Genomic DNA, 13903 nt, shown 5'->3' with positions numbered 1-13903 from the left:
AACCAACCAAGCAACAGCCCCAACCAAACCTATAAACAGCGTCAACTGGTGCTTAGGCATGGAAGCGGGAGAACTGGGCTTTAATTAGGACTGCAAGGCAGACTGAACTTTCTTCATCCTCTGGTCCCGCGTGACAGGTGCCCTTCCTCGGTGTCGGAGTGCGTTTCTCCACACTCAGTGTTGGAAATGCACGTTTTGAATTGGCTCTCGCAGGCAGGTGAGGAAATAGCGGGAAGGTTCTGGATCATAGTAACTCTAGGCCATGGCTGAGAGAGGCAAAACAAGAGGAGTTTGAATGAAACTCGGACAGTGCTGCTCAGGGGCTCTTTGAACTGCAGGTGGGGCTGGGCTGCTGCGGAGACGCATCCTTTGTTCCTGTATCCTTCATCACAACCAGCACCTTCTGCCCCTAGTCAAGAAGCACTAGGGCAGCCTAAATATCGAAACTTGCCCGTCTGTCTTTCCTGACTCAATTATTCAAACAACTGATTCACAAGAATCTCAGCCATCCCCAAAATTATTACACCTCTTGGAATTTTAGGTAAAACTGGCCCAAAGGCCTAAAAGTTAACATGGGTTAAAAACAACAATAAACAAAACCAATGAACCTCCCAAACAAACAAACAAACGAAAGCCCAACAAAACAAAAAAATCCACAAGCTAAGAGGTTTTCCTTTAACAAGCACTATGGCAGAAATCTCAGTTGCCTAGTGAGGGTCACATGCTTCAGATGCTGTACCAGCATCATGGACAACACTTAAGTGGTACTTTATCAGTCCAACCGTGATCTTGTTATACTCCTCAAGATTCTTGGTGAATCTTTCACTTAAAAGATTAAAATAACCCAACTAAGTTTCTGTGCAAGTTTGTGAAATGAAAACCTTTCTAAAAAACCACCTTGCTATTCTGCAGGTTGAAAACAATTGAGGGAAATAGAAGAAGGAGGAAAAACGAGCAGAAAACCTGCTGCTGATTCATGGAGAAAGCCTTAGAATGGCCACCCTTTTAAAGTAAGTCAGCAAGTCTTCCTGAAGCAGAAAAAGGCAGAAAGGATCTGCAGGAAGCAATACTGAGCACAGCTGTGAAATTATATTTACTCATCTTCACTGTCTCTTAAGAGACCAGAATATACCAGGTAGGCTGTGCAGTGCTAGGGACACACTTCAGTTCCACTGAAATCCAGTCTTCCTAGAACTTGTATCTGAGCAGGAGCCTTGAATTTTCAGTTCTTTGGTTCTGCCACTGCCATCCTTTTCCCAACACCTCCAATATTCGGAATCACAATATACAAAAATATAATAATGACATCAAAGGTGCTGCAAAAATATTTCAGTGAGCTAGAGAAGAAATTAGGAACATGTAGAGAGAGATCAGAGGAAGTGCACTGGAAAGTGGTCACAGCTAAGCAGGCAGGCAAAGGAACATGGTAACAGAATCAACTGGAGGAACTTCAAAACCCTTCTGAAAAGCAAAGACCTCAACTGAGATGTAGAAGCTGAAACTGAAGTACCAAACTGAACATTGTTATGGGTTATAAAATAAACCCAAGACAAATATCTCCTTGAAAATAAAGAAAATAGCTTTGCATTGATTTCACTGGATTTCAGCATCAACAGATTGTACAGAAAGAAAAAAAAAAACACAATAGCTCTACCCCAAAGAATTTTAAAAAATGTTTTCAGTTTTTCATTTTTTTTTTAATAAATGTGCTTTGTTCACAAAAGTAGTGACATAAAAGACAACAGAAATGCCAATACACATTTTCTTCCTTTTCTTCTCCAGCACTTTAAGAATGAAAGATCTCTTGCACAGTCATAATTTTCAAATATTTCATAACCTAGAAATAATCTTCTTGCACCAAAGCCAAGTATACAACAACTCCTGATATTCACCACTTTATTATTCAGGGAGGTGTAAGTATTTATGTAAATCACACTTTCCTCCTCCACCACAATCCACTGTCCCTTGTGAAACAAACAATACAAACCAAACCAAAAAAGAAAAAATCCCACAAAACCAAATAACCAACAAACCCACTTTGGGTATTTAGAATGATCAGCAAGAAAACCAAGCTGTTATGAATCTCAGGTCCCTTAACCACAGTGTTATCACCGACCTCCCAAAAAGGATTAAACTTTAAACCTTAAGATATTTTGGGGGATAATCTTGATCTGAATTGCATTTTTTGTATATGAATCACAAACCAATTTACAGTAATCAATGCCAATGCCTATGTTTGGTGGTATACTACTTGTTTTTAAACCAATTATCAGTTAAAATATTAGGTATACTTTGAAGAATGCACATATTAACTTCCCATAAACAGTTGAATTTACAGCAGCAATATTTTAACATAAGCACTGCTGGAATAAGTGGTTAATTGGGAAGAAAGGCTTTGAATGACAAACATTTTAGTGAAAATACTGACTTAAAGCCAGTTTTGAAGCCATTGTGTACTTCATTAGAGAAGTATTCTCTGTAACAAAAATTAACAAGTGAACCATGACTCTTGTATGTCTAACCTTAAAATTCTTTTTTTCTTTTTACACATCAGAATAGAATTGTTTGGTTTGTATAACTATCATTCAGACTGAATAACAAATTTGAATTAGGTATTTCGGAATGCTTTAAATTCAAGAAGGGACATAAAAAGCTTATGTTAAGTTAAAGAATACAGCACCACAGTCCAGATCACATTTGAGTGTAAGCTGGACCAATGCAATTGCTCTATGTAGAAAATACTATAAAAGAAAAACAGGTAGGTCAGACTGTGACACATTCAGTGCAAAACTTCAATGGAAGGAGTAAGTTTCATTTTTGTAGCAAACACTGTAAAATCCACACTACAACTTCAATTTATTTAGCAACTTTCATATTATAAATATGTGGCAGTTTAATATGGTGTAAGATATATTTCATCACAATCACCTGTGAAACTGTATTAGTATTTTTTCACCAACTTTCAGAAGTCAGAAATAAATCATGATGTGGCACCTAGTTAAAATAATTTACTACTAGGCACTTACATATAGATTTAAAAGCCTAATATTAAAATCTGAAAATTCTGGCCATTATTTTTAAATTGAGGGAAATCTAAGCTAAACTAATAATGAATCCTCTTTTTTTAACCACTGAGCAGAATTGATTTTTCTGCAAAAAGTCACAGATTCATTACACAAGTTAAAAACTTACTAGATGTAAAAATACATGTTTCCTCTCCTTACAGTGCAGACCAGTTTTCAGTTAGCTATGGAGTTTTTATTTAACTGAAGACTTTTAGGTCCTAATAAAGCAAACAAAAAGTATATGTTAACTTCACTTGTGTGGTCTGAATTACATGGCTTTATGCAAATATGTGTATCCTTGAAAAACTTGTACAATTATGTTTCTTTTTACAAAATCAGTTTGTAGTCACTGGCCAACTTAGAAGGTCTACAAATAAGGACAATTCAAGAAAAAGTTGTTTCTTTCTAAAATGCATAAATAATTTACTTTAAAACATGACAAAACCCACCCTGTCCCCCAAAAACACAGCTGGAAGAGAACACAGTACACCATAGTTGGGGAAATACTGATATATGTTAGTGCTTGTATACTCATAAAATTGCAAAACATATTCCAGCTTTGAAGTGAAACATAATTGTCTAGACGTACCATACTCCTCTGGGGAAAAAGCCTCTTCAGAAATTGCTGTTTATGCAATGAAATTACACAGTATGTATAACTATGGATGAACAGATTCCTGTGTTTTGGTGTTATGTCAAGAGGGCTGCAATAAACAGAAAATCAAATGTGCAAGCATTGTAGTTTCTCCAGCCCGGGCTTAACCAGAGTGAAACAAATTTTGGAAGAAAAAAGTTTTGTTCCATAATTAAGAAGGGACATTTGTAACCAAGTGTCTTAACCTATCTGCACATTTAATTAAAGTGCAAATTATTTCTTCCTACATACACTTCTCAGAAGCCCACCAACTCCAGTGCCTTAAGCTCAACCACACTGAGTTAAAATACTGAAACAACATTTAACAAATTAAATAGAATTCACACTTCACAGCACTAAAGAAAAGAATGGTACCTTTCTTGAAAAAAGAATAGTGATACAAATCTAAAGAAAGTAACAGCAATTTATGCTATGACATGAGTCATTTGCATAAAACTTGTATTTTTTCACTTTCATACAAGAATAAATTTTAAAATTCAAAAGTAGAAAAAAATAGCAAACTCTGTAAACCTTTGCATTTTCTTTATGCAAACCATTTTTCTGTGTTGAGCCCATGTTAGTATAGCAAAATTAGTTAAGCAAGAGATTTTACTGAAAGGGCATTTCAACGACTACATTAACTTAGAAGCAATATAGGATCTTCTAGCTCATAGAAAGGAATAGAACTAGACTGGCTTTCTCCAGAGTCTGAGTCATAGGGAGCATCAGGTAGCTCCATAAAACCGTAAGCTAGCTGTTCATCTTCTGTGTCTGACCGAACATAGCAGGCAGTGTTGGAATACTCCTCATCCTCTATAGTGTTGAAATCCTGTGGGATATACAACATGCCTGGGTAGTTCCTGCTAACTAAGTCACTTGTTGTTTGCAGGGAAGTTTTCCTAAATGCCATCAGGTGCATGTGAGAAAACTTGGAATACTTGAAGCGTTTAAAACCCAAGGACTCTATGGCAATTTTCCAGCTTTTCATCATCATAGCCCGGCGATTCTGATGAGATGAATCAGGAGTTATTACAAGCAATAAGCCATTTAATACGAGAAGTTCATGTGCCTTCTTGCAGCATATCCATCGTTGATAGGGTGATGGAAAGTAAGAAAGAAGAAGCGAGAAAACAACAACATGGAACAGTTCTCCAGGTAGAGAATCAATGGGATTTTTCAGTTGCTTAAGAAAGGCATCTATAGCATCTTGTGCCAGTTGAAGAGGTTGCTGAATTTGAAGATTTAGGAAGTCACATTTGTATACGCTCTGGTGGAGTGAAAGAAACAGAAAACAAACATCAAGGTTACTTTAGAAGAGCAAATAAAACCAAAATCCACAGAAAAATCAGTGATTCCCTTCAAGAAATATCACGCCTGCTGAACATTCCTCTTGCTATTAAATCAATCAATCTAAAAGAAAAATTTAACACACATGCAAGATTTTAGATGTGCAGTGTTTTACTGGAGATTTGATAGCTGAGAACTGTTAATTAAAAAAATATTTATCCTCAAAAAGAAAAAAGTATTGCATCAACTATCTCACAAATTAAGAATTCAGAACATTGCTTGTGCTTTTACAGGTGCTGAAAGTCTTTTATAGGTTTTTGTAAACCTGAAATAAGTAATTAGAAACTAAATTTGATACCTCAGAATTTCTACCAGTTCTTTAAAAAGAATCCAAAACCTCAGTAGTTTGGTCACTTGGAAAAAAGTGTCATTTTTTTTTTACTGGTAAAGACACAAGGAATAACAAGGCAATACACATTTTAAAGCTACAACACACTGACTGCTTTGCAGCAGTGATGTAGATCCATGTTTTAACTTTGCTGTAAATGCAAAGTGTAGTGGTACACATTTGGGCAGTTATCAAAGCTAAGGACTACACATCATCTGTTGATCATTTGTCCACTCAAGCTATCAAAGACTGGAAATGACATCAAAATACAACATACAGAGAATAAATTCTTAACATCCTTAATCACAAAGCATTCAAAAAGTAAACGCATGTACTTTAGTGAATTAAAGTTTTGGCACTTCATATCAAAACCTGGGACTGACTTTTCATATAAAAAGGTAGTAAGATATAATGTTGTGATCTGATAGCAAAACAATTCTTTATTAATGCCTAGAGAATGTGCAGTGAATGACAGACACTAAACAGGTACACAAATATGAAAGCAGACACAAAAAATTCTGTGGAACACATCTGAAAGGTGGAATTAAATCTGTTGCATTTTAATACCATAAAAATATCTATAGTGTGTTTTATGAAGCAATAGTCAAAAAAGATTGCTAGAACACTATTGCAAGGGTATTCATAAAGGAACTAACATGCACAATTGTATTCAAGTAGAAGAGAATGTTATTTCTGTCCATATAAAATCACATTCTCTTCCAAGAGTAAGCAGAAAATTACAAAAAATAATGTTCAAAAAATCTGATTTATTTTTCATTAGCTTTAATCTTGGCCTTCAATATGCAAAGATCTAGAAAATGACTTGCATTATGTGGCTATAACCAAGAAATTTTAATTGCAACCATTATACCTGTAGGGCTATATTCTGTTTCCCTGTAATACTGAGAACAGGAAATTACCTGTATCAATTTCATTATATCCTCTAATAAGTTTTAAAAGAATGAACATTTTGAAAACTGATTGTTCAGAGCAACATGCTAACTCTACTTAGAACTTCAAAACTTCAAGACTTAAAAAGTTAGTGGTTACACATATAAAGTTGAAAAAACCAATTTAGACTGCAAGTATTTCTGAGTAGTGGAGGAACACAAATTAGTTATGCAGAAATAATGTTAAAGACAATTTCAGGACTAAGGTATATTTCAAGTGGAATCTGTAACCTGCTTTAGGACAAAGATGATGCTAAACTGGAGTTTGCTACTAAACCTCAGGTATACAAGTCTTGAACTGATGTTTAAGTCCTCATAGACACTGAAACAACAGTTACATCTCAGTGCATCCACTGACACTTAAGAACACAATCCTACCTATGTAAATAATTTTCACAGATATTTCACAGAATATTCTGAGTTGGAAGGGACCCTCAAGTATCGGGATACATATTCTAATTTTTAACTCCAGTACCCTTCCAGACACTTTTTTTTTTTTGGTCTAAGACTATATTTACTCCAACACAACATCTGCTGCAAACTCCAGTCTCAGTTTCCATCCTCCTAGCTTCTAATAATGTATGTTTCCCTTCCCTCAGTGTACTTTACATGTGGACACTGGAAATGAGTGACTGCTGCCTAACTAAAGAAAATAATTGATCTTTTCTCAGTAAGCAGTTTCCCTCTTCTCAAACCCAAAACCCTTCAATGGAAATATTTCCATATTAATGTATCTACAGTTTGCATTCTCTGTATATGAAACAGAAATTCTAAAAATGTTGAAGACATTTATCCTTCAGTTACATAACTAACATTTCAGTTCCTTTCCTAGTATTTCCACAATTACATCCTTCTTATTCCTCCAAATTAATTGAAGTATTACTCAGCTACTTAGTCTATATCCAAAACATTTCTATATGAAGGTGGATAATCTTTTTTTATTAAAGAAAGAATTATTTAATCCTCTAATCAACATTATTCAAGAAACTGGCTTTGTAAGAAGCCTCTGTGCTTCAATTTGTTTCAACAGGTACTTTTGATGCAGATTCTTCAAAAGATACTTTAGTATCTCACCTAAGAAACCTGCTAAATCAGCAAATTTTACCAGTTCTTTTAATTTCAGCTTTTACCACAAGTTATCATGATCAATTTTTCAGGTCAGGAGATGACATTAACTACCACAACAAACCTCTGGCTGTTATTCCAAAAACCTTAAATCAGCCCAGGAACTGCTGGCCTAGAGATAAATTAATTCAAGAGGTTATGGTGCTGATGCAGCTCAAAGTAGAGTAATCTTCAGTACATCAGGGCTCATTAATTCTGTTTTGCAGGTAGGACTAAGCTTATTCTAGGAGATGCATTTGACTGCTCAAACTGTACTCTCTGTCCCTTCAAGAATGCTTGCACAGCCAGGCTTCAAGATACTCTGAACAAGCCATAGCATCCAAGAGAATCAAAGATGTTGGTGAGTCTGAGACAGGCCTCAGAGTAAGCATGTGTGTAACTACATGTACATTAGAACTCTGGGAAGCTCCTACCATAAAGCTATGGGACTAACCACATCAGATGACCAGAAATCAATTATCTCATTGTTCATTTATACTTGGAGGGAATCTAAAGAACTAGCTAGTACATAGAAATTGCTTGTGTTCCTCCATTAAATCCATAGAAGGTATTTTTTCAGGACTTTTACCAATAGTGGTTTTGGTCACTGTACATTTAAATTTATTTTCATGAGAACAAATGTAGCTTTCTTACGAAAACAGAATGACAGATTAGAAGATAGAAAAATGTTAACTAGGCATACTCAAAAATTAACATTTAGGTTCAACTCATGTAATGTTAGGTACCTAGGCTGCCATTATAGTCACTGGAGAATTAGTCAATACAGAACACAATTCACCTCACCACCAAACAGCAGATATTTAGGTTTAACTGCTTTTAATAGATCTTCACTGACTGTAATTGGAACTTAGAACCTGAGATGTAGACACTGAGGATCTATATATCATAGCTAGAAATTCACTTGCCATGTATTTCCATTTTAAATGCCAGAGGCTGCCATTTCAGTGGCATGTGTCTTTTTTACTTCCTGTGTCATGCCCAACAGCCGTACACAGAACTACAGCCCCCAAAGTGGTGGAAAGCAATTACACTGCCTGTGTTTCAAATTAGGCAAGACGAAATCTACTCAGAGTTTGTGTTTCAGACAGAACTAACACTGAATTGCTTTTAAAAGCAGTTTATCAGACCCAAATTTTTAAAGAATATCTTTCAGTATCTCTCACGATATATGCAAAAATACAAATGAGTTGTTAATGGACCAAACACGGTAACAACAACAATCTACCAGGCATTTAGCATGTAAATCACACTGCAGCAAATAAGAAAACATAACTTTTCAGTTAATTATATTATTTCACCTGTACACTTCTTTTCACCTCTCCACTTTTAAAGAGGGTTACCTTAGGCCACAGATTTTAACAGAGCCTAATTTTTAACTGTAAGTAGTCAAGGTGTGTATAGTCAAAGGCTTTTCTGTTTTCTGTCAGAAATGTATTTCTGTATCTTTTTAAAAATTTTTATTCCACCTTATCCTTTCGCCTGGTTGATAAATGCAATTAATGCTGACAGAAGTTGGGTCAAGAGCAAAAGACAGAAAGAACATATGATGACAGCAGAATTAAGGCATTTGAGAACCCTACTGCCTAGAGAAAATGAAGCAATTTGCCCCAAACGAGCTGATAAATTTGTCCTCTGGATTGTGGAAGTTCAAAAATATTTCTAGCAATAAACAGAAATGCTCCCTTATAGTGCACTGCTGATTACTAAATCTCCCCAGAAAAACCCACCAAATACAGTCACTGATCATGTCCTTTGGTCAGTGAATGCAGCTTCTGAGAGGTTCTTGCCTAAGGATAAGCCTACTTAATTATTACTTATATCTTTTAAGATGCAGGGACTCATCTGAAATACCATTAAAAGATGGCTACTAAAATTTTCCAATTTCAAGATTAGAAATGCCATTATAAAGGCATAGCTCTGGGAAAAAATCGTATTTTTAGACGAAAACACAACTAGGACTTAAAGTCTGTTCACAGGAAAGAATGCAGTGTTTAGTTCCTACTAAAACAGGTATTTAGGAAACATATAAGTGTTAAACATACGTATTTTACAGTCAGTTTGAGGCATTCCACAAATCTGAGGACCAAATTTGTATTAAATACCGCAAACATTACATACCTCAACAGCTGGAACAATGTCTATGCCAACTGTAAGAAATTCTTCAAACTTCAGAAATGGATTAAAGCAGCTACCAACATCAAGTAATCTGATCTTTCCCAAGGAGTGAAGAAACCTAAGGAGCAGCAAGAATTAAGTTTTATTAAGTGTAACTTTTAAAGCTATATTCTGAGTTACAATTTCAGATAACTAATGCAAAAGATTCTCACAGAACACCACAGTAGTGACTAACAGAAGTGAATGCCTTACTTCAGTTGCTGAGATACCTAAAGAACCAAGCTCTGTCAGTAAAAGCAGATGTCCTCAAGCAGAAGAGTTTTGTTCAGAGCACCAGTAATACTACTAACTTGTGCACTTGTAGTAAGTAAATAAAATGGCAAATTGTGTGTCCACTAGGCAGGCTTTCTCATATTGTTTTGTGTTTCTCACTTAACTTTTTTTGTGGTATTTACTAATTTTGAAGTCACACTAGACACCAGAGTTAAAATTTTGTGAGTTGAAAAGGGAAACTGAGAACAACTACATAAAGTGCATCATTTACAGGGCTGCAATCTAAAAAAATTCCATGATGATTTGTAACATCTTAGAATATCCAAAATCCATTAACAGAGGCAAACAAAGTCACAGCTTTCACAGGGACTTCACAGAGAAGAGAATAACTTTCCAGAAAGCAAATGTTTTTTGCTTCAAGTTTCTGTAGCCAAAACCAATTGGCATCTCCAAAATACCACTTTCTGGGAAAGGCTCAGCCCTGGAGAGAACTGCAAAAAAACTTTCAGAAACAGATGTGCAGGGCCAATAGAGTACAACCAAAACCAACATGCCTGTACTCATAGCAACAAAAAAGCAGTAAGGAATACTGCAGGGAAAAAAAGCCTCTAAGCAGCAGTAAGAGCTGTTGGGCTCTCTGGGCTCCTTCTAGACTCCCAGTAACCTACCAGAGAAAGGATGTTGGAAAAACAAAAGAAAATGTCTCATTGCATTCGGCAAAATAATAAGGCCAAGTTTAAGTGATTTGCTTCTACATGGAATAGAAGGTATCCAGGGCATTCTTCTCTCAAAATACTATCACAACCAATGCAAACAGTGCAAAAATTACCTCTAAGTTAAAGCTGCAAATGCTAAGAAGCTGCCCTGTAAGTCAATCAGTACTGAGTGAGATTTCAGAATGAAGATGAAAGCAACAATTTTTCCAGACTTGGAACAGGAGTTTGGATACTGTGTAGGCAGATCTTAGTAGCCATAAATCACAAAGGACTGAAGTCAAGTAGTGTCTTTTCCCACGTAAGAGTAATATGAGGTTTCTCATACCACTGTATCCCCTTGTCTAGCAAATGGAGACACTAATGACAGATTCTTCCTCATTCAAACACAAAAATGCATGCCTGTATGTATTGCTTGCATTCTATATGAGTCAAATATGGCAACAACAAATCAATGGACACATGGGACACAGGAAGCATTACAAGAGGAAAGAGGACTCTACAGTGCAGAGAAAACTTGCCATAAAAAAGAGAGAGCCTCTAGAGATCTAGAGATATTCCCTTTAAGGTGCTCAATGAAACATTTGTACAGATTAAAATTAAGCAGCAAATCCCAGAAGCCTCTAATTTCCAGGACAGCCACTTCACCTATGGTACAGTGAAAAAATCACTACAATGTATTCTGTCTTCCTATTTACAAAACGTGCCTTCTTTGCTGCAGTGTTATTTTTGACTGCTTAAAGGGGACACTACTTCACACTACTACAGCTTTAGAGCTGTAGTAGCTTGTGGAAAGCTACAACTCTGTATTCTGAACTAATCAGAACCCAGAAATTCTCATCTACACTAATGGACAACAAAACAAAGACATCTGATCCAGGGCAAATTCACTCTGATAGATGAGTCACATCCAAGGAGTCTCGTTGACTATGTTCAATGCAAATACACTTTGAAACCATAAAAGTAGCAGATTCAGATGCTCACTTGTGCCTCAACTTCCTGTTGCTTGTCAGGTTTTGCTGCCTCTTGGAATACAGATGCAATGAAACAGTAGCAATTCTCAGGCTGTCAGTTATTAGCAGGAATGGGATACTAGTTAGGTGCTTGAAATACTTTTGAAGCTCTTCAGGAGCACTTAGATACTGTTACCAACATACACAGAGAGCAGGGACCACTGATTTCTGTGCTCTGAAGATCACTAGTTCAGATACCTACTTTTCAGCACTGTAACTCTTAGGTCAGATTTCTCAGTGAGACTGTAACTGTAATCTGCATGACCATCATGGAGCCAGTGACTCTGTTAGAAATGTGCTCTTGTTGAATTCCTTGTTAATCACCTTCAGCTCCATGTCTCCTAATGATTTTCAGTCAAGGCAACATTAACAGTATGGGAACTACTTTGCCACTGTAAGTAATCTCCAAGCACATCTTGCATCCACAGTTCTTAAATGCATTTGTGTGCAGGTAGAAGAAACAAAATGTGAGTAGGTAAATTATAAGAAACTGTAAAAGAAGTGGACATAATCTGGAAAACGAGTGCATTTTAAATGCATCCCACAGTTGTTTTATTTAAAAAGTTGTCCCTGCCCACAGCAGGGTGGGTTGGAACTAGATGATCCTGAAGGTCCCATCCAATCCAAACAGTTCTATGACTCTAACTTGATTAAATGGACTCCAGCTCTTGACTATTAGCCCCCTTAAAAATGCATCAATGCATTCAACTAGGTGCTGTACAGGTAAGTGACATTTTCTCTTGGAAGTAGATAAAAATAGAACAGTTGTATGACCATAAGAAAAGTCATTTATCTCTGAAATGAATCACTTCAAGTGCTGATTGCCTTTTTTACAGTTTTAAATTACTGTATTATTTATCAAGCGTGGGAGGGAAAATAATTCATGAGCCTTATGCTGCTGCCAGAAGAGAACAACAAATACATAAACCTGGTTCTGAGTGGTAACACTGCTAGGCCTCAAACCTTTCATAACATCCACACATAAATACACCCAACAGGAAGACGTAGCTGTCTGAAATACATATGAAAGAAGGAATGATAGGTTGTACCTTCAGAAGTCAAATCACTATCTGAAAGAATCCATACCAAAATGGTTGTGATTTTTACCACTAAGGATAAAAAGCAAGACTGTTTAATTTGACACAAAAAGAAGAGAAACAATACTCAAACAGAGAAAGCAAAGGCAGGGGACTGATTTATTGAAGGGAGGAGCTGTTAAACAGCATATAACAGCCACTTTTATCTCAAATAACTGAGTCACTTTCATGTCCAGCTTCACAGCAGGTGCAGTTGTAATGTTTCTAATTATATGCAGAGAACTCATTCGGGATGGAACGAAGTAACATGGACAAGTGGAAAGGCTTACTTTCCATATAGATGAAAGCAAAGAAAAGGACTGCTCACATTAATTGTTTTTGAGAGACTCAACTTTATTCTGGCAAAGAGGTGAGCAACATGACCGACTGGAACTGGGTTCATCAAAGTGGCTGACATTCAGACCTGCAGTAAACTTTGCACTTCTGGTTCCTGTATTTCTCACCATCACCTTAAGAGCTGATGGAGTGCCTACTTCTCTTCACATCTCCCAGAATCTTTTTTACTGCAGAACTTTTTATTACCAAGCTAGCTTCACTCCTTACCAAGCAATGTACAGTCTCTCGACAATGGCTTGTAAGGTAAGTTCAGAAAGAGCTCCTACCATTTTTAATAATACTTGAGAGAGGATTATGTATGGGATGAACAGAATTACTGTCTTTACACCTACCAGGATAAAACAAAGAGTCACAGGCTTAGTCCCACTGATAGACAAACCCACAATTCTTATTTGTAGTGTTACATGACCAGAATGGATGACTGTCTTTAAACACTGTGTGGAGATTCCCTCATATCCCTTGTACCAAGTTTGAGACTTCACTAATAGATCAGTGTAGACATGATAAAAAAGCATTTCAGGAGAGATCTCTGCTTTGTGTAATACACAATCCATTTTCTTGCTGATAAACTCTGTAATTTCTTCTAAAAGGCAGCAAGAAACAGAATTTTGATTTCTCTGGGCAACTTAGACCAGTTATGCCTTGTTGTTGAAGGTCTGTACAGCTACTTATAACCTTATGATCATTAGTAGCTTACTCAGGTAAATATTATAAAATTTGCCTTCACCAGGTATGTTTTTAGGGGTGTGTATATTTTTAAAGTTTTGAGAATGAAAATAAAAATCATCAGCACTCACTGTATTAACAAATACTTTTAAAATAATTTATAAAAATTCTCTATTAGCTCCTTTCTGTACACATTAGTCAGACCAAAAGGGAAGGCTACAAACAACAGGTAGCACGCAGG

General features: G+C 36.3%; 1 protein-coding gene across 2 annotated transcripts in view; it reads right to left on the bottom strand.

Moving 5' to 3' along the window:
• Window positions 1-1673: 1673 nt before the first annotated feature.
• SAMTOR (S-adenosylmethionine sensor upstream of mTORC1) overlaps window positions 1674-13903 on the bottom strand; it is a 36292-nt gene continuing 24062 nt past the window's right edge. For both annotated transcript variants that reach the window (XM_068997300.1, XM_068997307.1), the window contains exons 4-5: window positions 9568-9682; window positions 1674-4966 (exon numbers count right to left, since the gene is read on the bottom strand). In XM_068997300.1, coding sequence (XP_068853401.1) covers window positions 4337-4966; window positions 9568-9682 — 745 coding nt within the window. In that variant the 3' untranslated portion in view covers window positions 1674-4336. The remainder of the gene's footprint in view (window positions 4967-9567; window positions 9683-13903) is intronic.

The sequence above is a fragment of the Aphelocoma coerulescens genome, chromosome 1A (assembly GCF_041296385.1).
Source record: "Aphelocoma coerulescens isolate FSJ_1873_10779 chromosome 1A, UR_Acoe_1.0, whole genome shotgun sequence".
In the NCBI taxonomy this organism is placed as follows: domain Eukaryota; kingdom Metazoa; phylum Chordata; class Aves; order Passeriformes; family Corvidae; genus Aphelocoma; species Aphelocoma coerulescens.
The sequence above is the reverse complement of the archived record's forward strand: the minus strand, read 5'-3'. Positions and strand labels throughout refer to the sequence as shown.